This window comes from Coloeus monedula, assembly GCF_965178545.1.
Source record: "Coloeus monedula genome assembly, chromosome: 8".
Lineage (NCBI taxonomy): Eukaryota > Metazoa > Chordata > Aves > Passeriformes > Corvidae > Coloeus > Coloeus monedula.
This window is the reverse complement of record NC_138788.1, coordinates 6,113,534-6,140,620: the sequence shown is the minus strand read 5'-3', so window position 1 is coordinate 6,140,620 and position 27,087 is coordinate 6,113,534. Positions and strand designations below refer to the sequence as shown.

At 38.5% G+C, this 27,087-nt stretch overlaps 1 protein-coding gene across 3 annotated transcripts in view; it reads right to left on the bottom strand.

Moving 5' to 3' along the window:
* JMJD1C (jumonji domain containing 1C) overlaps nt 1-27,087 on the bottom strand; it is a 159,823-nt gene that overhangs the window by 103,172 nt on the left and 29,564 nt on the right. For all 3 annotated transcript variants that reach the window (XM_082285946.1, XM_082285949.1, XM_082285947.1), the window contains exon 2: nt 4,061-4,225. In XM_082285946.1, coding sequence (XP_082142072.1) covers nt 4,061-4,225 — 165 coding nt within the window. The remainder of the gene's footprint in view (nt 1-4,060; nt 4,226-27,087) is intronic.

Genomic DNA, 27,087 nt, shown 5'->3' with positions numbered 1-27,087 from the left:
TAAAACTCTTCTCGCACATTATTCTATTATTCTCTAAAATGTCCCTAGCTGCTTCAATCCTTTGTCATCTCTTTTTCTCCCTCTACACTTAATTTCTAGATATTTTAATGTGCAATTAGAGAGGCAGTAATTAAATTCAATCTGACAGCTCATAGAAGCATTCTGTTCAGTCCACATTAAAACCTTGGCTCCAATTTGTCACCCTGCCCACACATGTACTTCCATCTCCCCTCTTGGCTGCTGAGGGGATAGCACCATATTCCTAAGACTTCAGACTGAATTATATCATATGCATGATTTTATCACTGATCCCCAACATCATAGTACCCAAGCTATTTCTACATAGGTAAATAAATTTACTCTCCCTAAAATACAGCTATTCTTTATCTACCTACAGGTCAAAAAATTTATTCACCATGTCAGTTGCTTTAAAGTTATTTCTGAGAAATTCAACACCCAATTCTGCCTCATTTTTGAAGTACTGGTTATTCCCCTAACCCATCACTTTTAGCCTACCACTCCAGTCTTTTTGTATCTTTGTGCCATGCACCCCCCTTGTTTACCAATCTAAACCGATGCCTTCAATTTCAACACCTTATCTTGGCTACTTTTTTTAATCCCTTAATGTGGGAAGGCACACCACTTACTTCCACTACCTACAGGTTTTTTTCCAGAATCCATACTTCCATTTTTTCCTATGCTAACCCTTTGGCCAATAAGTTTTCTCCTGCATTGATACCTATAAAGCATCTCTATTACTTAAGCTGAACAACAAGCACTGTTCACCAAACATCCTCTTCCCCAATATCCAGGCTACACATACACTGACATTGCTTATCACTGTTGCCATCTCTTTAGGCTTCTTGACAGTCTTTTCTTCTATGATTGCAAACGCCTCACATGCAGGGTAATTTCCAATTATACCAACTAGGCAGCCAAGTTCTCCAGTGCTCCCAGGAAATCATCTCACAAGAAGAAAAAGCATTTGATTACAGTGGGGCACTAATTTGATTACCTAAGGCACTGCAGTTCCTCCCTCCCCAGCCTTGCACAGAGGCAGAAGTACCCAGTCAAAGTCATCACAATGAAGCTTGTTCCTGGCAATAGGGCTCCAGGTTCATTTACAGCCAACTCTTCACCGGAGGTAGGAACTCCACTTAAAAAAGTAAAATCTCATCATGAGAGAAACTGAATTTAGGCGATAGTCTACCCTCTCCTGTTACTGAGTTTCTAAACAAGGAGAAAGAGACAGTGTTTCCCATTTCCTCCCTTTCTCAGCCTGACTATAGAGCCTAAAATCTTAAAGCAGAGTTACACAAGGTCAATGGATGCTGTGCTTTCAGGAAGAGCTACACCTCAGGCACTCAGGCATTTTAAAATGGGAACATTTGTGAACAACTTGCATTCTAGAAATTTCATCTACAAAGTGGAGATTACATCATATCACACAACTGAGTGGTGAAAGCAATCAGTAATTATGAAGTACTCAGACACTAGACTGATAACTACCCACAGAAAGCCCCACAGCAATTGCAGACCTTGTCTTCTGATCAGGCTTGAATACCAGACAGTAAATACAGAGTACGTTAATCAAAGAAGAACAGAAGGTGATAAGAACCATCTAAATAAACAAGCACTTTTCATTCACTCCACTGAAGGCAAAGGTCCCAGAGAAATACTACATAACATTTTCTAAAATATTGCCTTGCTGCATTTAGCATCCAAAATAAAGCTGTACCAAAAACTTTTATTTTGCTATGATTTTTTTCAATACAGTTCACATGCATGGGAATGCTTGAGGCTTTTCCTTTAAAGGATACAGCAGGACTCAACTTTTTCAAAATGTGCATATTACTACATCCACACTTAGGATTTCACCTAAAAGTGCAAATATTCCTACTGTTGTTTGGCAAATCACTTTTTCTACCACCTTTTTCATGTTTTCTTATTTTTAGTAAGTCTTGGTTTAGAAAATAAACAAAAAAAAAACCTCTCCACAACCAAAACACACCACACAAACCTTCACAGAGCTCATCTACTCCAATCCACCACAGTTTTGATAGTCTGACAACAAAAACCAAAGGTTCCATGTCAGTTTGAGCTGTTCACTGTTCCCCACGCCATGGTGTGCTCAGAGTTGCTATTGATACAGAGCAAAACCTTGGGAGGTCTCTGTGGAAGGAATCTGCTCCAACTATAGCTAATATCCTGTATCTGCACTTTCCCTCAAGTATGGTTTTTCTGGAATGGATGACTAGAGGGTTTGACTCAGAAAACAATTGCTAGAACATCTGTAGGGAGGCCAAGTACAAATGCTGAGAACTTGTCATCTTTAACATCTGGAAACTGTGACCTGACAAGCTATTTGAGCCTCACTTCAGACTATACAATTTCAATTTTTTAACTGTAAAAGCAGGAGGCAGATCTTTTGCAAATCTTCCTTCTCATGCCTATCAGCTGCCTCAAGAATGTAAATATTAAAAAAAAAAAAATAAAAAAGGAATTGATAAGACAGAGATGTAAGAAAAAAAGTTTTTGCCTTTTGCTGGACCAGCACAAGTTTGACAAAAGTGTCTGCTAGGAGAAAGGTTCGACTAAAACACTTTCACACATTAGCAAATACATACTTTCAACTTGTGGACAGGATCAGCAGCCAGACTAGAATACTTTATAGAAATATACCCCTTCTAAACCCAAGAAGGATCTCTATCCTAGAGGGTGAGATTACAAGCATGTAAAATAGCAGAGTACTTAGATACTAAACTAAGTTTTTAACAGATTTTAAAATACCCACCTCAATCAAGGAGAGATGGGTGGCTTCAAAGAGCAAATGACATGACTCCCTAAAACTAAAAATTCTTGCTCAAGGATATACTAACTTGCCTGTACAAGCAAATATATGACTCAGCCTGTACATCCAGAAAGTTAGCTTGCTTTACTTGAGTACATTAGCACAAACATACAAGTCAAGTCAAGTAGGAATATTTACTGAAGAGGAGTAAGTCGACCCAAAATCATCTATGGCTTTTTTGACCAGACTGTTTCATGACCTTCAGAGTGAGTGTTTCCACCCCAGCTTCGAAAAAATTATCATGCAACAGCATTCCAAGAAATCCATCAGGTGCTCCGAGACAAGAATATGAAGAGTATATTGAAAGGAAACAGATTTCTCCGGCAAAAGCCGGAGAAAAAATACCATCATCTAAATTCATTATGACTATAAATATCTAAAAACCCAAGACTAAAGTTACAGATATTAAGCTTATTATCAAATATGTCTAAGACTTCCCTTCACCATTTTGACAAATTTGTTGGAGCCCCCTTTCACCCACCAGTCTGTGAGGAATCCACCCCAACTGTATGCAAAGCAAAAGCATCCAATATAGTATGTTCCCAAAATCTCACATCTATTTGGCTCTTCTGAAGACTTTGATAGCACTCCTAGTTTCTTTGGAGAAAAAGGGAATACGTGTTTATTGCTTATTAGATTATCTCATCAGTATATCTAAAGGCATGTCACAAACGAACTAGCAGTTATCTCAACAACTTTAAATGCTTGGGCAGCAATCCAGAAAGAATGAGAGTCACAAGTACCACCTCATAAACCAGGCAAACAATTACCACTTACTTTATTAATCTTTTCTCATCTTTCTGAGCTCTGACCTGAATTTCAGATACCTTCTTTGTGGGAGCTGAGGGTATCACAAGCCTGAGGGTTTATTTTTCACCTTAATTTAAATTCTCCCCAGAGCAGTAAAATGTGTTACTGGTAAGTTTATATTTGTAAGATGCTTTCACTATGGAAAGTGACATTACTCCTATTATGTCACTCAGAGACAACTTTAGGTTGACTCAAAAAGGAAGATGAGTGATTATTATCACATCACTCCACCCCTCCAACACAACCATGCTTTACTAGTATTTTCTTATCCTTTTCTTACTCTTCTCCCCCTCCACGTTCACCATTTCCCACCACACTTGAGTAACCTAGACAGTTTCCCAAGGACAGAATTAAAGAGAATAAACTACTTCAGTAAATAAAATTGTTCAAGTATCTTACCAATGCAGGCCATTGAATTTGTTTGATCTTTGATCCCTGAGTCTGGCTTGGGTCCTTTCTTTTCGCCCAGACCAGCTGGTACTCCACCAAGAAGGCTGCAAAATCTTCATAAACTTTAACCCATTCTCGCTTTTCCCATTCAAGGTCGTCAAATTCCACATATACCTGAGGAAATTTAAGAAAGGAAAGGAAACACATTATTGCATATACACAGCATGTGTTCATCTACACACACTTCTGGACACATAAACCTAAAAATTTAATGCAAGGCTTTTTTTATTACCCATTTTAATGCTATGGTTTTGAAATTATATTATCTGTTCCTGCACCATAGAAGACAGTTTTCTTGGCAGTGCATTTGTGCTGAAGAGAGTTACATTTGCTAAAACACTAACATTGGGTGTCTTACCTCATGAAGAAAAAGCATTACACAAGGTATTTAATAGTAGCATTCAAGTAATACATACAGCTATCTACATAATCAGTAAGTTTTAAGAATACTTCTCATTTTCGGTTCCATTATGTGTCATGTAATACCAAACAACCACTCAATGAAACGGTTTTAAGGGAAAAAGAAGTCAATTGGAACAGCACCAGAAGGACATCTTGAGCCTGCAGACCTTGCTATTACAAGCAAGTCTGACACACGGAACCTCACAGAAGCAGCTCTGTTTCGTGCTGCTTCTGTCCTCCTGCAATCCAGCTCAAAAAACCAAACCAAACAAAAAGCAATACCACCATGTTTTGTTTCCGGCTAGATTAATGTGGAGCCAGTTTATAGCTATTTGATCTTGTGCTATCCCTGTCCCTCCCCAACACAGAACAGCCATACCTTCTCCACTCAGCTACATTCACTAAACTACTAAGTTAAATACACCAAACCTTTTGTTTCCTCTTGTGCAGGGCAGAGAAATCTCAAAGCTATCCAAAAGCTATCTGCATTACCAAACACAGTTCTGCTAAACCCATTCCATTTCAAAATTACAGAATTTATTTTAAATATTAAAAAAAAAAAAAAATCAATGTAATAAGTTGTTCTCTTTTCCAAATTAAGAGAAATTTCATACAGAAAATCAGCCAGCAATGTACAAAAAAATCACTGCTTGTTACACTAAGTGGAGAAGGAGGGAAGATGCTTTCCTACTCTTCTGAACTTCAGCCCTCAGTCACACCCAAGGCAATTTCTGAAACTCAAGTTTCTTCCTCTATCTGCTTCTGAGAACTTAAAATCACTGTCACAGAAATATTCTTCTCTTTTAACTCTGGTTAATTTTAGGCCTACAACATACTTCCTTGTCTAGACTTTCTGTCTCACACTTTCCAAACGTGTACTACCCAGTGCTCCTTCTCAGCTTGTCCTTCTCCCTTCTGAGTACACAACTTAAATTTCCACCAAGCCACTTCTCACTCCTGTATCAAGTTCATCATCCCATTTTCCCCCACAGACACTTTTAACCCGTATTACTCCCACTCCATTCCCACACACTTTCCTCTTCCCTCTCTAAAGCATCAGATCAAGAAGGCCCTCTCACCTCCACTGTTCATTACTGCAGCTATCGCCTCTTAGTCTAACAAAGCAAGTAGAAAACAGTAGCGAAAACTGTTTTCACTAAAAAACCCCACATTTTAATAACTTACTTTCTAGAGACTAATACTAAAATATGTAATAAAGTTGCAGAATATTCATGTCTTAATCAAAACAGTTAACAGTAACAGCTAACAGTAAGCAGAGTAAAACTAAAAACACTGGCAGGAAAGTACATTGTATCTCAAATCATCTTAGGAGCATTCATTATCTTTTATTTGCAGCTACTTTGAACCCTTCTGGAGAAACATTTATTTCTAAATTTTGTTGTTTGTTCAATTGTAAAGACAACCTTCAGTGACAGTACAGTTAAAAATCATTCTCTAAATTCACCTTCCTCCTGGCCTCTTCTCCTGCAAATTCCACTCAATTGTTTTGGACTGGTCAAATAATTTTGTTTTAGTATCTGGAAAGACACTTCACTTGGGTAGTCTGTAGCAAGGTGTTAAGAGTTTAAGCACCAGACCTCACACAGCAGCAGATTTAAAAAAAATAGGAGGCAAGGGGAATGACGTGAATAAATATTTTTGAAAAGCACAGATAAGTCTAAAGCGGAGTTAGCAGTTTAGAAACAGCCACACTAAAACATACTGTATCTTCTGGACACTGGCCAAAACTTGAGGATAGCTGTGATATAATCTAGTGTTTGTGTGCAAGTTTTGCACCCCAAATAAACCGAAATCCGGTGCAGCGACAGTGGGAGTTATTGCTGAGCTATCTGCAGAGTCTCCTGGCACCGTATAATTAGATCTTCAAAGGAGCAGTTCCAAGAAAAGTGGAGAATGGAGCGTGGCACGGAGCCAGCCTGCCATTGCCCAGGGCACCATATTCCGCCTCTAGTACGATACACACACAACCTTACTTGGGAATTACTTCTGCCAGCTTCCACCACTTTCAGCTTCCCATGCCAAGACTATTAACTATCTGCTGGCTTCTTAAAGCTCATTTTTGAAAAGCAGAAGCAAGAGAGACAAAAGGCAGTGCCCAGTCATCGCCCATTCTCTGTTTGGCTGGGAAATTCATTTTTCTAAGGCAACAGTAAAGCCTCTGAAGAATAGAGGCTTCCCCTTTCTCTGAACGCTGACTTACCACACAGAGACGAGCACTATCTCAAGCAGCACAATTTATGAAAGGGAGTAAAAAGGGGAAAGGATGAGGAAAGGAAGCAATCCAGCAACCTACGCCAACAAAATAAAATGTAGAGCCAAAGTTAGACCCTCTAAGGAGTGCAAAGGCTAAAAATATTTAATCTTTTTTGCTCCACTGACAGAACTCTACACAGCAAGAAACTCTACAACATTTGCCTCCCTAAGAACAAATGTTGATTTTGAGATTTTTCAGCCAAATTGTGCTTCCTTGCCTTGTCAGCTATTTGTGAAGAGATATTATATGTTTGTGTTCCCAGAGTAGCTGAAGTCCTCTCACCACGTATGCATTCTCTTGAATAAAAAGGAGAAATTCCCACTGGGATGATATTATATTTATAATTGGCATTAATGTGCTAATTTTGTAACTCACTGCTATTTTCCAACAGGAAGCAGCATAAGCTTTTAGCATGCTTTTCCAAGTAAAGCAAGACAACAAATTTATTTCCAATGGAGTCAGCCAAGCAATTGCAACAAAATATTGCTATTTCAAAGCCCAAACACAACAATCATGGTGAAATTCTCTACATGCAGCGCTGTGATCCAGAGTCTTCCAGTCATTTCTGCTCCAAATAAATATGCCTGACCAAACAAATTCTGAAACCCTTTAGAACTGTCATGAAAGCAATGTTGACTTCCAACAAATTTGACTTAAAATATCAAAAAGCATAGTCCATGCATCGTCCACTTTCTTAAAACAACCTGAGTGCACTGTTATACAAGTTCTGTTTGCTTTCCTAAGGGAAGAGAGTACAAGTTACCCCTTTATCACCTACTAATTGTTAGCAAAGTGTTTATTTCTAGGAATAAAAAAATCCAAGCAACCTTTCTGAAGACATTTTCAACAGGGCCAAGAAAACACTTATTCTGTACAATATTAAATAGTCTTTCATCAACACCAGTTTGGCTACTGACTTTAAGGTGAGCCTCAGAGCGCATCCCACTGGGGTTCACTCATAACACTTTTATATTAAAACAGATAGAATATTATGCCATGTTCTATTGTTACATATATATATACTTCATAAGCAAATTACAAGTGTTGACAACTCCAGACTCAGATGCTAAAAATTACCTGTGCAATTCAAAATTCTTAGTTATGCAACTTAAGATAGACCTAAACCTCTTAGCATGCAACCAAGATTCAAAAACTAGCTGTCAATTTTCCAACCTTGTGATGTATGGTCAAGGGAATACACAAATGTAAACCTTCTATGTAATCTAACAGAAATTTACATAAAAATACACAAGTGTAGAAAAGCATGTTTCAATGGCAATAAATAGAGTATTTTACAAGGGGGGGGGGGTGTTTTGCTTTTAAAATCCATGGTACCATCATCAAAGAAAACCAAAAATTTTCTGTTTGACACCTCCAAGTTATACACAGTAACTAAAAGAATCAAAAACTACAAGATGTCTTGGCAAAATTCAAAATACAAGTCCAAATTAGTTCTTCCCTTTCCATATTCCCCAACATTAACTGCAACTTGCAAATTTTAATTCTGGGGAACAAGCATTCTATGAGATATTTAAGAATGGCTTATTCTTGGCCTAGTAACAAGGGTTCTGGGAGTTTCTTGGTTTTGAAAGAAAATCCAGGCAGCCAAGCCAGTGCCTCTTGCTGCTGCCCACAGAGGTGGATGGAACAGGTGAGACCAGGGATCCCACACCAAACCACCACCAGCAGTGATCGGGAGGTTGAAACTGGCAGGAATGTTTCTGGAGTTCTGAAGCCTGGACAACTCTGACACCTTGCTCAGCACCAGTGTGCTTCCTCAGCATAGTACACAGTTGGAAATTAAAACAAAGTACATTAGACTCTGGAAAACTCCATCTCCTGATTGAGATGGATGCGATTGCCAAACATCTAGCTGGTACAGACTAAGGCTAGTTGTAAGTACATAGGGGATGGAGCCAATAAGGGTGCTTTTATAAAACTTAATCTTCCATCCTGTTCCCAATATCCTTGACTTCTCAGGTTTTTACAAATTGTTTCTCTGATGGAGATGGCATCACCCAGCAGTCAAGTCTTTCTAAATATATCTTAAACTAATCAAATGCAATCAAAGCACAAGTTACTAAAAAGCAAAACAGCTTAACACAGGAAAATTATTACTGTGTTATGCAAGTGCTACCCATTTCCACATGGAAAAGTGGTAAAACAGCAACCAAATACAGCAGTAGGGATTTTTCTTTAATAGAGGGCTTACAAAGTTGCTTTTTGCTACCAAAATTTCACATTAGCATTTCACAGTCACTCTACAATAAAAAGAGCTAAAAAAAAAAGCATTTTAAAATACATTGGTGCCCCCCATATAGCCTAAAAGCAACTTAAACAGCTGAACTAATGGCAATAGATTGGTCATAAACTATCAAATATTTTAGTATTAAAAGAGGGGGTTAAATGCCTCCATGTATTCTTGAAAATAGCCAGCATTTTTACTGCAGATCAGACATGTTCATTCACTTATATTTGCAGTCAAGGAAGTACCTAGTTTTGACAAAAAGTAGTAAATGTACTGTGTATTTTTTAGCCGCGGTGAGTAGATACCCACAATACCACAGAAAGTCTCTAGAAGACCTGAAAATGTTCTTGATAAAACTGGTATTCCACAATTCAAGGAACATAATAGCTTGTACAATGCAAGAGCCCTGCCTCTAACTCGAAAGCACTAGAAAAAAAAGCTGTAGAATCAGATTAATTCTCTTCTACAGACATGAACACTGAAAGATCCTTTAAAGATAGGACAAATTCGTAGTGTGAGTTATTTTATGATATTTCAGCTTTTAAAACATGAAATTGTTTGAACAAATATTCAATTCTGCACATCTGTTTTGATTATTTGTGGAGTTTGCAAGAAGTAACAAATTTAATGGCAGAAGATTTTCTTTTCTATTAAATGAGAAGAGAAAGTCCTGCCACTTTCAGATGAGCTGTGGAAATCAAAGGGACAATTCCTCAAAGATGAAATCCTGTTTGACATACCCTACTACCATGAAACTATCATACTGATAGTTCTGAAGACTTAAATTCTCTTTTAATTCAAAAGAAAATGGAATAGGTGTAGTATCCCAGCAGCAATCCTTAGTCATAAGCTGGAAAGTTGAAGTGTACAAAAAGAGAGGTTGATTCATTATCTGCAGAGTATTAAGTCTCTGTTGCTTCAGGATTCACAACTGCTTGGAAACCTCCTTTTTTTTGTGGTACAAAATGTTTCTAGGTCTGTCCAGCAGGAAAGCACCAACACTTACTTCCTCCCACTGAGCGACCCCACATAACAGCATCCAGCTACAGCTCCCCTGAATTGCAAGGAGACAATCCCTCCAAGAACACTATTCTCATTACTGAGGGAAGAATAAAATCTGCAGCCTCAGGATCATCTGCTAAAAATGTATAAAACTATCTAGAGAAGCCTGTGTCATTGCTTGAGTCACACAGTGACAGACACACTCAAGCTGAGGCCACACTTTTACTGCCAACATTGCTCAATACATTTCAGAGATGGCAGAATAAGGAAGACAACCCTGCTCTCTCAACAGGCCTCTGAATAAACCAGAGATACACACTCACTGAAAAGACATGTCAAATACATGCCACGTGCAGGAGGGAAGAGGGACAGATGTAGCAAATACATGCTCCAATAAACATGGATTTTCCAGGTAGATTCCTTATATTAAGCTTTAAAACATAAAAATCCTACAAATACAGAGGCCTTGAAACAAAAACAACTATTTATTTCCAGCAAACAGTAGTCTCAAGATACATTACAGGGTAAGAAGCTATCAACATGTACAGTTTATGATTAATTTTCAAACCCTAATTCTGCATTCCCCAAAATGCATGCTTGAACACTGTCAATAAAGTAGCTCCTGCAGAAGAAAAATGCAGCAAAAAAATGGTTGCAAAACTGAAGAAAAATACCAGTATTATTGCAACAGCCTGCTGCAGTCTGTAGCTTGGATTGCTAAGCAACCAGCACATCACGTAGAGCACGAAGTAGAGATTGCAGAGATGATGACAGAATAAAAAAGCATCCTACTTGCATGCCCCAATACCATCCTTGAAATAAAGAAAACCATCTAATACAAGTATGTGACTTTCATCCCTCAATTTAAAATGCGTATTCTGAACAGAAAGCTGAAGGAAGGAAATATGATCTACACTCAAATGAAAGGAAAATAAATCCCATACTTCTTGTATGTGAGTTTTAAATTAATTTCTCAAAAAAATACTTCTCTCTGATAAAAAAATAATCTACAGGAGTGTATATTTTACTTTACGAGCTATATAAATCACTGTGTTTAAATTATTTGGCATACCAATTTTGCAAATCTTTTTCCAAATTAGATCTTAACAGCAAAGTGAGGTAACATGCAAACCAGAAATTAAATCTTATGACTCTACTGGACTTTCAAAAACCAAAGTCAAGTAGCCCCATTTGATACACGCTTTAGATTCCAGAAATTTACTGAATTACTGATGCCAAGTGAGAAATAGAAGTGACTTACTGTTTTAAGAAAGCATAGCCTATTAAATAATAACTAGTTAAAATATGCACATCACATAAAAACCTCCTGGCCCTTCAGGCTTGAAAAAATATTCCAAATTCTCTTCACCATTACACAACATAGGAAATTTTTACTATACCTAGATTTCTAAATGATCATGTCTAAAAACAATAGTTAAGAAGCACACATACTATAGAAAGCCTACATATTCAATTTAAAAATAGATGGATTTTTGTTTTCAAATCAGATGTCATTTTAAAGAAGGTGAACTAAAAGCCAGTTTAAAAACTCTAGTGATTTAGATGACTTGTTAAAAGCAATTCATCTTATATACACATTTGTAATGTCATGATAAAAAGACCAACACCTGTCATTTAATAAGGAACTACTATTGCTAAGTTTCAATTTGAAAAAGATTATGCTGATTTAAAACTGTATATATGTCATTTGAAGATGTGACTAAAACCAACAAAAAATAACTATCAGACTATTTTAAATAGTAAATATTAATTTATTTCAGTCAATTTTTAAAATGTAATGGCTTATTAATGAAAAAAAAAGTTTGTCCACCAGCACAATGCACCACAGGAGGCTAAATTAAAGTGAATGGTGAAAGGAAAAAGTCACTTCCTAGCCAGAATTCATCAACTGCTACTCTTTTTCATCCGCAATCTGAGGTAGAAACAGAAATCTGCCTCTCCTGAGGTAGTAAACTTAACCAATGTGTTGCTTTAGCTAGCAAGGCATGGCTGCAAAGCCATTCATGGGGAAACAGGTCACCTTCAGTCCTCCTGAGACAGTCTAAATGCACAAAGCTGGCACTTAAGGAGACAACCAGGACCTAAGCAGAGAGCTACAGTTACCTGAGTTTTTCTGATGTCTCACTCCATCTGAATAGCCCAAACCTGAAGCACTGTTAAAGGAATCAATAGAAGTGCCTAAAAGCACAGGGCTTTCCCTGTTTCTACCAAGACAATCCAATTAGCCATCTTCAATAGGTGAGCAGCCAAAACAGCCACCTTTCCAAGGTTCAAAGTACTAACCCTGACTAAGGGCTAAGACCTGAACCTAGAAGTACTTATCAGTATCTATCCAGACAGAGGTTCAATCTCATTTATATGCTGGTAGGAAAAGTGGTGTCCTCCCAAATCCACAGTGCAGACACTGATTAAATGCTGTACTTTGGAACAGTAAATCTTTATTTGAAGTGAAACAGAAGAGAGACTGTAAAAGAAAAGCAAGGTTTTGAGATGAACTTTTGATACTCATACTTTGGAATCCAGGCTAGGAAAGACCAAGTGCCTCTCAGCTGCTCTGCATGCCCACATCATTCTCCAGACAGCAAGCCAAACAAACCAGGAGTGGGCTCACAAACAATTTCCTTTTTGTCAGATAAAGCCAGAGGTAGCAAAAAGACACCAGCAAATCCATAGCATAGTGACAAATCACCAGAGGAAGCTGGCCAGTAGATTTTGTTTGTACTGAAGACATTTTCTCAAGGCCTAGCTCATATCAACAGCAGAAATTCCAGCAGACAAACTCACTCAATTCATTGCTTTCTTTGGTTATCTTACAGGAATTAAGAGAACTATGGAGGAATATTCCAAGAGTAGCCAGGAATTCAGCTACCAAAAAGAGACAGTATATTGGAATTTTTATAAATGATTGTCAACTAAAAAATGGTAATTTTCTGTATTCTGACACAACACAGTATTTGCTCTTGTAACCAAGACTGTTAACCTTAAGCAGTAAGACAACCAAACAAATCTTAGCAAGCAGATGAGAAAACAGCAGTAATAGTAACAATAATCATAATCTTCTGAAGCAAGACAAAACGTTAGTGAAATATTTATCTACTTCATTGACCATCTGCTAAAATCTTTAGCGATATTTTCCCGGTGGTTTTTCCTTTATAAGAGGAATAGAATATTTGAGTAGGGAAGTTAGTGTACCATATCAATTACTTTAAAGCTTTATCTCTTATCAGAGAAGAACATGTTACAGTTTTAACAGTAACTTCTGTCCTCTTTCCTCCACTTCACATGCTATCTATAACCACAGTGCTGTTTCTATAACCATAACTGTTTCTCCTGGTCCTGCCGAAACCAGCTCTAAGCAGAACAATAAAGACAAACAGTTCCTAAGTTCTTCCTAGCTAAGATGCAGAGACATTTCACTCTGGCTGTTTTGTTCAAGTTTTATTTTTTTGAAATCTGAATACTTGAAGTCTTGTCCTGTAGTGTTGTGACTGTATTCAGTGCTATCTCACAAGCTGAATTACTGTTTTGTTGTTTAAGAGTCAACTTCATGTTACCATTCCAGCCTTTGAGTTTCAACCTCCTCTACAAGTCATCTTTCAATACTACATCTCTATTCCCTTCACACTGTTGACACTTGTCTAGTTCTTCACACTGGAGAGTCATCACTCAAAAAGACTCCCATACAATTTTTCTGATGTAACTGAAAACTTGAAGACACCTGCTAACAAAAGATTCATAAACAAAACTTACCCAGGTCCACTTCTTTCTTATAGGTTAACTGCAGCATTAGACAGAAAACAGCTGTACTCAAGAGGTTGAAACTTCAAAGGATTAACATATAGACTTTTAAGGTCTATATGATCTTCCTTTATTTTTCCACCTGATACCAAACTGCAAGGCTAGACTTTACAGAGAAGAACTGGGTCATTACAGTTCATAGTTCACCAGTGCATAAATGTCCACAAACTGGGATCAAAGTTCATTCAACTCTGAACTCAGCTATCTCCAGCTATTACTAAAAGGCCAGGGGAGATTAAGAGTGAGGCTGGTGGCACATGTGAGCAAACATATTATCGGGAAACAGCCTGCCAAAGTTAAGCAACATTTTGAGAGCGAGAGGAAATGTAACCACAGTTTCCTGGGGTTTCAGACTGTCTTACTCCATATCCTCAATCTTGTCTTTGCCATAATGGCCACTCCTGAGTCACAGATATCAAAATATCTGAGCAAAAAAATTACACCTCTATAAATAATAGGTAAACTCTGCAGAAATACAGCAGCACAGTAAGTAATTTAGGCAATCAACTTTTCTATTTCACAGTCTTAAGGAGATGGTTTACATTGGAATGGAGACATTAGCGATGTGGACAGTTTGGTCCCACAACTTAACAAAGCACTTACCTTTTGTCAATGTATTGTGAAAGTCTTCTAAGAGTTAATTTGCCTGTGTTTGGCTTTTTTATTAAAAAAAAAAACAACCCAAAACCTTCAGTCACTGATACTGAGATGGGAGATTCTGCCCTCACTCCATGACAGCAGGCAAGTCACAATGTCTGTGCTCCATCCTCTAGACCAAGAGTACAATCACTTCAACCCAGTGTTGCCTCCTTTGTCCACAAATTCCTTGGGAACTGAGATTATGTTTACATGACACTGAATGTATTGCAGATTGAATGTTGGTGGGTTTTCAGGTGCAACTGAGGCGTTACAAGACAAATCACACTGGATCATAGAACTACAAAGACAACCAGCTCCTCTGAACAACTGCCCACTTTGTTGTTGCAGCTCCTAAGGCTACAGCACAGGAGGAATGGCTTCAAATAAACAGCATTACTGATGTGGAAAAGCTTCAGGAAAATAGGGCTGAAAAGCACTTAAGGTTACAGAAATCACTCATGATACATACATGAAAATTCCCTTTCAATGTGTTTGTCTACTAGTGCTTTTCAGGAGACTTTTGCTCTGACATCTAACATCAGTTTTTGTCCTGCAACAAAATTTCTCAAAAATGTGAGGGAGGTCATTTAACCTTTTACATCTTAAGTATTAACTAACTTGTTTCAGTATCACAATTGTCCAAACTAGAGAGAAAGGTTTGATATTTATCTTAATGGCATGATTTTTTTTTTAAAGCTTACAGCATACCTTTTGTTAATTAGAAATTGTCCTAGAAATCTCCAATGTACTTCAACTCAAACAAAAACGTGAAGGCAATGAAATATTATGCATTTTCAGCTCTCCTAGTAATTCCTTTCAAAGATCTTTTCAAAGGAGGAACAATAGATCCACTGATAAGACCAACAGAACAAAAGATCCAACAGATAACATAATCAAACCCTTAGTGCTTAAGGCCAGAAGTAAAGACATGAGAACAAAATATTGGCAATGAGTATACATCAAAAGCTGCCTAATGAACCAAATTAATAACCTTAATTACTGCATTAGCCATCTCTGGCTAGCTTACTAATAAAAAAGTCAGACACTCCCTGTCACAACAGCAAGGATAATATTTTTGAATAAATGGCATTTTAAAGAAGATTGTGATGATAAATTTAAAAAAAAAAAAAAGGTTTGTTTATGCACAATGGTTTATAGACTGTAACTATAAAGGCTGTGACTGAAATTTAAAAAAAGTCCTCCCTGCAATTGAAAAGGCTACAGAGAAGAGAATAAAAAAGCATTAATTCAGAACTGTACATAATTTGCTCACCATCTGTGCAAGTTTCTGGAACAAAACAAGGTTTACTGTATGTCCAAGACAGCTTTTAATGCTAGAAATAGTACACATAATAAATATACCACAAAATGAGGACTGGTACTCTTTATCGCCTCCTTTCTCCCCTTTATTTCCCCATGATCATCTTGCTTATTTACAATTAAGATATGGGTTTTGTGTCCCCTGATTCAACCACTGCTATACACAAAAAATGCAGAACAACTTCCCCCAAGTTTTCAGCACCCATCTGCATTTGCAAGTTTATTTTCTGAGGAGCTCCTTGAATTCCAATAACCACTTACACTCAGAATCTTTAAAAAAATGTATGAATGTAACCAAGTCCTTTTTTGTAACAAATGTTAGCACAATTCCAAGCTCTCTGAATCAGAAAACATCTTGAAAACAAACAAAACCATCTCACAAACTGCAATTGATTGTGCACCTACAGTTACAGTTACACACAATACAGACAAGACTTTTGGAAAGACATCAAGAAATTAGGCAGGGCCTTCATGACCTCCAGAGGTAACTTAAGCAACCACAGCCTTCCTGCAGTGAAGAATTTGACAATTTTACTGTATTATGATAAATCAGTGCAAGAGAAGATAGAGCATAGTCACACCACATTTGTTTCCATTCCCTTAGGGAATGAGCAATAAAATTACTGTTCAAGTTAAGGGACACAAGTGTTCCCTTCAGGAAAATGAACACACTGTAAGATGATATTTTTGACTACAGTCATCAGCTGCAGAACTATTTGTGGTATCAGATAACTGCAGTTTTCATTGATAATGATAAAGAAGTGAATCTGTTTTCAAAACAGATCAGGGAATGACAACTGAGGTTTCTACCTTGCTTTACAAAATGCCTTCTGCTTCTCTCTATGAACTGTTTAAAATCTGAATGTTATTTCTAACAGTCAGGCTCATTTCCTTGTGAATTGTATGCAAAGTATACCTTCTGCTGCAGTCAACTTACTGTGCATAAGAAAGGAACAATTACTCATGTGAAGAAGTCCATTTAGCATTCAAGACAAAAATGTAAGACAGAGAGGTCTGTCTCCTACAGCCAACAAGCATTAATACTGCAATAAATTAAAGGAATATGCAATAAATACTTTTAGAACGTAATGTTCATTACTGGATTCCTTACAGGGTTTTGGTTCAGTTATGTCACTGTGATACAAATAACTCACATACTGTAATTATGAGGAGTTTAAGCACAGCCAAGACCTGCAATCTTGCAACTTTTATATACTCTGAGTAGATGACAGTTGCCAACATTTCAGACAAATACATATACCAGTATTTGTACATGTATGTATGAAAATTAACTGCATGGAGAGGGCCAAGGGGGGAAAAAGACACGTTTTTCTCCCATGCATTTCACTTCCCACAAAACCAGTAAGATCAAGAGCCTTTATTCCCCGGTCACTGCATTAAAAAAAATGGAAGGACAGAATGCCACAGCTAAAACCTATTTTCTTAAGTCTCTCTCTCAGGGTGGGAAGGAGATCACCACTGCTGAACCAGACAAACAAATATTTCACCCACTCAGGGAATCAGTTCAGTTCTACATCTCCCAGTACCTCATGTTTACATCAGGAAACGAAGGCTGAATAAACAAGAGTCAGAAGCAACATTAAATGTGCTACATACAAGCAAGGACAGCTTTGCTAGTTTTGCTTATAAAAAGGAATCAGAATATTAGTTATATCCCCCAAAAAATTAAACTGATTTGGTACATAGATTACTAGATACCAAAATGAGCTGCCAAGGAATTTTGGCACAAATTCATGGGAATCATAAAATAAAGAGACATACCTGACAAGTTCCACAGCACTGGAAAAATTAAGTGTTCTTGAGCACTGAGAGCAAAGGGCAAAGATTTCCGGGCTTTCTAATGTGTGTGGCTTCTCTTACCATCAGATCCCTGCCCTCCTAATACTCATGTTAAAAAACAAAACAAAACAAAACCAAAACACCAACATATTTTCACAGGATACTTTTTGCCTAAGAGCCCACAATAGCAGGGCTGGTTGTCAAGACTACCTCTTGCTCTCAGTACAGTCTATTTCCTTAACATGTTTTTTGCACCCAAAATATTAATAAAAATCTTTAAAACTCCACCCAATCAATTTTTTTTAAAAAAGCACACATGTATACAGGATATCTAATGCCAAGACAAGATCAATCCTCTTGCAATTATTTGATTTTTTTAATTTAGAACCAGAAATAGACAACTTAGTAATTGTATTGTTCTCATTTTAAACCTCTAATCCTTTAAATAATTATTCTTTCCACATGCATCACACTGAAAAACAATTGTAGAGGTCTGAGGAAAGCCAGCACCTGCAGGAAAGGGTTTAATCTGGCAACTGCTGGTGTTGCTGAGTTATTCAACACATAAATCTCTTATTAAGTCCCACCTCTTTCCTGTAGTTCTAACCGTTGGAGTTTGAGAAAACAGACCTCGTTTCATGCTAAACTCCCACCACTAAGCAGCTGAATCTCCTACATTGCTTAGGATACTGTTCGTGAGAGCAGACTTCACATGGAGTCATGCAACATCCTGTTCCAAGCCAAATGCTCCAGATGGGATATGTTTCACTGCTGCCTCCCCCTCCCCAGCCCATTTAAGCTTGTTCTTTTTTCTTTGAAAGCATTTATCCCAAACTGATGCTATAACAGCATGCTAAAACTGACCTTTTAAGAAAAATACAGACAACCCAAAACTTACTTAAAATCTAAATGTCTTTACTACAAAAAGAAAAAACCCACACCACTTACATTATCAAAATATTTCCATTAGCTAACCAATTAGCAAGACTATGCATATAAGAAAATAAATTACTTGATGCAGCTCTATACTGCAGGAAAATCTGCCTTGTTTCAAAAAGTTTACTAACCATTTAAAAGCTTAACATTGTCACGCACGTTACTAATCTAATGGCAGTTCTCATCGACATAACAAGGAAAAAACTGTCTAGTCTGCTGATCACTCTGAATGCTGGCAATTTCTCAAACATCTGCTAAAGGTCAGATTTCCACTGCATGGAACCAATCAATGAAGCTACACAACACTCCCAGCACCATTGGAAGTGCCAAACAAAGACCACTGTTTTACATAAGCAAAGAAACTCAGCCTGAAATCTTCCAAAACACTACCAGCAAAGTCTTCGCTCCCTTCACCACATAGTACTTGTCTACCTGGCAGTGCTGTTAAGATTTATTCTAGTTTTGCTTTTTAGAGCAGAACGAGTTACTTAATGCCAGCCCGTTTTTCCACATTGTTAAATAGTGGGCAGCTGATACCAAATACAGAGAAACATTATGGAGGTAAAAAAAGAATGTATATGTAAACAAAAGGGGGCTTTATTTAAATGTTAATTAACATAAAAACAAAGTTTCAGAAAACTGAATATTGACGTAATTAGTGCCTTTGTTTCAACTCAGTGACTTCGACAACAACCCCCCTCCCGAGTTCCAAAAAACGTATCTCAGAGTTAAAAAACAGCCTGAAATCATAAAATTCTGCCTTAAAATCCTTACTAAGCAACCTCAGAAATATAATCCCAATATCCTAACAGATTAGGGAATTGTTGGCTCCTGCTAAAAACAACATGCTCTTTATTTCAACAGCTTATCACATGTCATAAAACCGGCGCTTTAGCAAGAGTCCACACAGAAGAAATAAGTGATCAATTCCAACGCTGCTGAAAAGCTGAGCTTGTTCTATTTTTACACATAAAACGCTGGTTTTATATATAGATAATCTGGCATTGATTTACAAGAAAAGCCTTCTGCACATAGAAGAGAAGGGCCAGTAACAAAGCAATCTGATGGAATTCAAGGAATTATTTGATGTTAATTGTGTGTCGCTAAGTAATCTTCAAACCACAACTAGGCTTCTTTTATAAAACAAGTCCAGTGGTGTTCAGTTAGCTCCTGACACCCAGCCGTCCTTGCCACAGCTGGGAGAGGGCTACCTGTCTAAAATGGTAAAAGTCCAAATGTCTAAATGGTCTAAAGTCCAGCACCTGAGGGGCACCACACTCCTTACAGAGGGACCGCTCCCTTGGCAAATCCCAGCAGAAGAACCATGCCAGGAATCAGGACCACATGTGGGTCAGAGAAGGTGTGGTCCTGTGTGAAAGGAGAGGGCTGCACAGCAGACATATACAGTGGGGCATGGGAGAAGGGACCAGCACTCCCACAGCAAGACCAGGCTCACTGGAAAGGGCTGTTTAATGGCAGAAAACAAGGGAAGTACAGGCTGCTTCTACAGACACCTACCAGAAAGTTTTAATGGTATGATAAAACTTGGTATTACCCAAGACACAAAAATGAAATTATTAAAATTGAATTTAAATACATCTCTGAAATAAAAGACTCCCTGTTAGTTGGTTTGGGTTTTTTTAATTACTGCCTTATTAAAGCTGAACAGCAATAGGGCATGGGGATATTTCAAGGAGACAGTTATTTCTCTGTATTAATCCCACTTATTCTTTGAAGAATCAATTCAGCTTCTTTGAGCAACCTTTTTTCCTGATTTTTTCCTGTCTGATCTAGCTGTTAAGTGTCTGGGCTGATCCCATTTTTGTGGGACACTTAGGGGCAAGTGTTTTGTCACATTTCAAAAAGTGGAAGGCAGCCCCAGAAAGCCTATCAGTATCCAGCTGTCTCCAAACTTTCAGCCATTCAACCAGTTCTCCATTCAAGAGAAGCCAAGAAAATGAACAAACATCTGTATGAGATGCTTCAGGGAAGAGCACAAGGACCAATAAAAGTTTCTGTCGTGCTCTGTGTTTCTTTCAGCAGGTCTGTACAAGTTCCCATTACAAAGGGGTTTCTTCAAATGGTATTTAGAAGCAGTGTTGTTATTGCCCATAAGTGAAGATGCATCAATACACATATCAATGGCAAACCACTGTAAGGACCACAGATCAATGACAGCTTGCAGAATTTGGGTGCTTTCATATGTAAGCATTACCAACTGCATTGAGATACTTGAGTATAGATTTTATTTTTAAAAATATTGTACTCAAGAAGTGGCCTGGCCAGATGGGAACATAGAATATATACATATATGAACCCAAAGTACTTACATTAGTTCACATCTCCACGCACATGTGTGTGGAAGAATACTGGTCTGGCATTCCTTTTACTTACTCTTCTACAGAAGGTGGGACAAGGCATGCTTAACTCTCACTTCTGAAATGGAACTGTATTAGTAACAGTCAGCAGAATTTACTTTTGGGAAAGATACTGGACAGGGTTAATTTCTCCAGCTTTCCAGGACACGTATGTCCACCTCTATCTCAGAGGGGATGCCAGTTTCCAGGCACTTTCTGATGACACAGTATTACCCCACAAAGTAATAAATTAAGTGCCTGTAATGCCTGATAAACGCAAACTGCACATGCAGAGTGCACCTACACTACCTTTACTGACTGAGTGTACAGCTTGGACATTATCCAACAAAGGAGGAAGAGGGATGTTAGAGGAGAGCTAGAGGATCTGTAAAGACCAGTTTTATGAGTGCAGGCCAACTGCCAAAGCATTTACTTTGAACTCTGTGTTACCGTGACTACGACAGTTTAAACCCAGCTCAAGCACATCTGCTCTGCACTGCAGTGCACACACAGAGACTTGTCAGCTTGCTCTGCTTCAATGCCACTCACCCATGCTGCTTCTAAAGAATCCACTGAGAAGCAAATTATTTTAGTAGTCAGTAACAACCCTCAGCAACACACCTAAGTCGCAATGCAACCTTGTACCTCAATTAAGTAGAGAGAAAAGGGGGAAAAAAAAGCTGCCCAAATGCTGCTTCCACTGTGTAGTCAATGGCTAACCCAAGGAAAGCACAAGTAGGTCACCATCCACTACCCTGGCTTCAAATAGTTGGGAAGGAGTTCAGTACTTAAGTCTAAGATTTAAAGCTTCTAGTCATACGGCTATCCCCTACAGAATTACAGCCCTTATTCATTCTGTACTGAATGGATTTTTTTAAAACAATTTGCAAGAGTTCACTAGTTCAAAGGATGCAAAAAGTTCTTTAAATATGTTGCTACCAGAACTGCTCCCCAAATCATCTCCATGCATGTATATTTAAGATTAGCATTTTACAGTTTATTTAGGGAAATAGAGAAAAATTTAGATTTAGCAGTAATTTTCTCCCATGGTTCTTCAGAGAATGAAGAATAATGCTCTCCAGAGAACCTTTTAAAACAACTGCCCTTTTTTCACAACAGCTGCCATTTACTCACACTCTCAGAAGGATGGATGCCATAGGCTGCCTCTCAGCAAAGAATAACTTACCTCGCTTTCATCCTTTCTCAAAGTCATCATCTATATCCTTACAGATAGGAAGCCACTTTCTCCCCTGGGGGCAATTGGCTTCATTCCCAGTAGCAAAAACAGAAGGCAAGTAGTGACCATCTTTGTTCACACAGTTATGGCTTCAGTCAGGCTGAAAAATGAGAAGCTGCAGGCACAATGGAGGGAAATGCCCTTTTAGGATCCTTTTGCTAAAAAATTAATCTCAGTCCTAAACATCCTCAGAGCTGCAGCATCTGAACTGGCCAATAAGATGGACACGCAGAAAGAGGAAATACATACACATTTGAAGGGGGGGGGGGAAGGAAGAGAAAATTCAAGAGTTCATAAAGTATCAAGAATGAAAATAAACTGCAGGCCTTGTTGCCCTGAGTCAGTGAGGCAAGGCAGCTGTAAATCTGTCTGAACCAGCTCTGCATTCCCCAGTTGCTTTGTAGCTCCAGAATGCATAAAACAGCTATCACATGCCAGTCAATCTGTCCCTCTGACTGTTAGAAGTCTACTTTATTTAACACAGATACACTCTTTAGGGATTTTCTTTTGTATGAACACTAGATAAGAACACTGCCTACACGGAGTGTGAAAGATGGGTCATGCCAAAGAAATTGCCAGAAGAGAACTACATAAAGACTGAAGTCAAGTCACTCATTTAGAATCAAAGGGAGCATTTTACTGGGGGAAGACTGGGGGGTGGGGAAACACTGACACGTGGATGAAACAACAAAGACTTACAAAACAACCTTCAGAAGTTTAAAATATCATTAATTGTGCTTACTATAACTGACTGCACAGTCAGGGAAATGCAGACTTTAACAACAGACACAGGCAATTCCACTTTTCTCAAAATCGTGTTAAAAATTGCTATGCAATTGTCTATTTAAAATACTATTTGGAAGTTTATGGGTTTGCTATGCCAATTGTTTGTGTGATGGTTACGTTCTTCCCCCATCCTAAAACACCAATCAAACTCTCTGCCTTAACTTAGTAGCCCTCAAAATTTCGCTGCAATGCATAGAACTATGAAGTGTGGCAGGTAGGATTATTCTGCTGAGTTGACAGAGCATTACCATTTCCTGACATCCTAGTGCTTCATTTTGTAGTCTTTAATTGCATTCATATTGTTTTATATTCTTTGTTATTTCAGTGCAAAATGTAATTAAAGCTAAAGACTGACATACAATACTCTTAACTAGAGCTGTCAAGATGCTTTTATCTCAGAGATACCTGCAGGACTTTAGCACTTTAGCTTCATACCTTCTTGAAAATTTTGAGAAGCATACTAGGCAGCCAGCAAATTTAATGCGTTTTATTTCATTAAATATTCTTGCATTTAGCACTTGCAATACTCCCTCCTCTCCCCACTTGCAAAGACGTGAATACTCCATTATAAGAAAGCTTAATTGAAGTATCAAAAAGAAATCAATTTAGAAAGCATAATTACACTCTGATCTGTGAGCACACAAACACTTAGATTCCTACTTAAACTGTCAGCAAAGGCGGCAGTCTGTAAAGTTAATCAAGCATGTCATATAAAGTAACAATTAGACCAATTTACTCCTTCAGAAGACAAAAGAGCAGAATGGGAAAGAAAAAAGAAACAGAAGTCAAAGTCCCCAAACTACCAAGGAAACTGAGAGAAAGTCCACACTGTATGTCCAACAGCTGGGCAGAATCCAGAAAGCAGAACAAGTGCTTGCAACACGAACACCAACAGGTAAAGCCAAAACTGCCATCATACACATGGTGCCTCTTATTTCACTGGAGATAAAATGGGATTAGTGTAACATCATCTGCTTACACTGATCAGGAAATTAAATTATCACTCTGTACAGTTCACATGATACAAAGAATATATTTTTACAACCGATGCACAAAGGCAATAAATCCATGTTTACTGCAAGGAAAAAGTTTCACCATACCCAAGCTTGCAAATGCCAGATCTCATCCCTGCTCCGGCATCATTATGTGACCAGTAATTCACAGACTATGCAGGGCCAATTAATCATGCAAGTGACAAGTTAACCAACATCCAACATGTTCAGCACAGCTGACATCACTCCAACTATGGCTATGGTACAACCTAAACATTAGTATCTTTTAAGACATTTTTTGAATGAGTATAACTTATGCTTAATATAACCAATTATACTCACAACCTATTAGTGAGCAACTCCAAGAGTTAAGAGATCTACCCTTGCAACTCGATGGTTGAAGGGTCTTAGAGGTCTCTTATGCAGACTAAAAGAGCAAACTTCAAGATGGCAACAGCTACTTACTTGTACAGCTGCACTGGTTCTTCCACTTGAGTGCTTCATCCCCAGAAAACAAAGGGGAAGCACCCAAACAGCTCCAAGATACCCTGTTTGTATCTCTTTTCAATTCACTGCTGTTCACCCTGTATGTGTGCAGTACCTCACCATTTTTGGTATGGTGAAAATTCTCTTATTCTAGAAACGCAAGCATATTCAGGATTGTTTGACAGACAAGCAAAAGTATTGCAATTACCAAATGTGACAAGAAGGCTTCCTTTATTCTTGCCTCCCAGAATTAGCATCTTTCCATATTTCTTTAAATACCCAGGCAGCATTTAATAACTTCTCAGAATAGCATCACATAAACCTACAAACTGTAATCATCAATTTCTTATTTAATCCATTTATCAGATGGCCTGCCAGTACAATTTCACTGAAGAAATAAGCTGAGACAAAGGAGCATCATATGTTCAGCTAAATCTCAATGTGTGGAGGGGGAAGAAAGGAAAAAAGAAACAAGTCCCAATGATGAGCACTTCAAGGCTTTTTCTAGAGAACTTTACTCTGATGTTTCAAAGTCTACCTTCCCAAACACCATTCAACACTTGACAGAAATAAAGGCACGGATGCAAATACTAAGGTATACCACTGGCAACAATGAATGCTGCATTGGAACACTTGCCTGGCTTGTGTTTGTGCATAGCTCAAGCCTGACAAGCAGTACGGACAAATTCCAAGTCTTTAATTCATACAGAAATCCAATTAAATATTTAAATTTCCCTTCCACCTGCAAGAGAAAGCATTGAAGATCTAACAGAAACAATACTCTACATAGAATGGACTGTGCTCATTTAGTATTTGTTTAGTCTCCTCAGTTTATGCTACCATACATTGAAATGTGGTCTTGTCATCACCTGACAGCAAAGACTTCAGCAAGAATGAACAGATTTCATGAAGTCTTCAATTTTGATTTGTTATTACATACCCTGAAGTCTCTCATGATGTTTCAATAGTAAAACTTGAGTTTCTACAACATTTTTATGCCAGAAATTATCAAGAAAATTTGTGGTAGTGCAATTTTGAACCACATTACCTGGGTGCAGATATTTAAAAAAAAAAAATCTCAGTTACATTCTCCACATTGCACAGATAAACTGCTTCAGGAATTTGATCTTGTTTCAATTGTTTATATTGAATAACAGTAGCTTATAAAAGACACACCTTTCACATCACTCACTGCTTTCTCATGGTTTTGGTTTCATTTTTTTTAACTTTTTTTTTACTCAGAAGCAGAAGACAACTGTGTGGTTTCTTATGTTCCCAAACATACTTTCATTGTATTACTCTGAATTCCCTAGGAGTTGCAAAATTGAGTTTCCTCCCATAACACATTCCAATCTCTTACTACATCCCAAAGCTTCCTCCTCTCTCACGCTGTGATCTTACCTCCACACCACTATTCTGTAGCTTTATCCGGCCTGGATGTTGGGGATGTGACAGCACACGCTGGGGCTTAAGCACATACATGACTGCACAACTGGTTTGTGACCAAATTAAATCATCACCTGCTGAGCTCCCTGTGCCTTTGTATGCAAAGTGTTAATTTGGACTCTCATCCACTTACTAAACATTAGTTTCCATTGAATTCTCTATGTCTTTATTTGCCATAGTTTCATGCACCACACATGGCACTGTAAATGGTCACAGGATTCAAACATCAGCAAGAAGGGTGTCATAGGTTAGCAAGCATAGTCCCGGAAGGGACGTCCTTGCTAAGGGGTGCTTACAGTTTCCTCTGGGAACTGATAGAACCTATCAGCTGGCCAGTTTGAATATGGACAATTCTCTAAGCCACTTAAAGTTGTGAACACCTCTGTGATCCACATTTAAGAATAGGCAAACTCCCCCCAAGCTCTCTCTCGTTTCCGGCGCTGGGACAGGTGGCTGCGGGCCCCGTGTGGGGGCCAGCGGGCCCGGCCAGGCCCTGCTTGGGCCAGGCCGGGCCGGGCCACGGCCATCCTGGAGCCATGGACCTGTTCCAGCCGTGGAACCTCCCCCCACTGCCTTGCCGTGGGCAGCCGGAGCGGCTCGGCTCTCCCCCCTCTCCACTGCGATAAGAAAAATTCAACATTCCAGCTGCAAAGCTGCAAGGCCGAGGTGAGATTAACCCTTTTACTGCTGTGAAGAGCTGAAAACCTGAGGGAAGAGAGAGAGGAGATGCTTAAAGCTGAAATTCTGTTGTGAAGCTATGATATATCAGAGTATCCCATTGTAATTTCATGAAGATATGGGGGGTGGAGTGTTCAACTCGTGAGCAAAAGCACCTGCACTGAGATAGGCAGATGCTGACGCAGCTGTAATTTCATGAGAAGTTTGAACAAGGAGAGATGAACCAGATGAGGACTTTTGCTCCAAACGGGAAAGGAGAAAACCTCAGTACCTAGAGATGCTCCCAGAGATAGTCCTAACGATGAAGATGATGAAGACCCTTTGCTCCCAGGGAAGGGGAAGGGCCTCTGTTTTTGTTTCTGAACGGCTCAACCTTAAAATTGTACCCCAAGAAACTTCAAGAGTGGACCCTTGAAAGCAGTTGCGGGAAAAGCTGCAAGTCGGGGGAACGGACTCACACGCAGGCAGAGAGACTCCTCTTCCTAAATGGACTGAACAATATTTGGAAGTGGGCGGCTGTCTCGTTGTGATAATGTTTTCATAGCATGAGCAA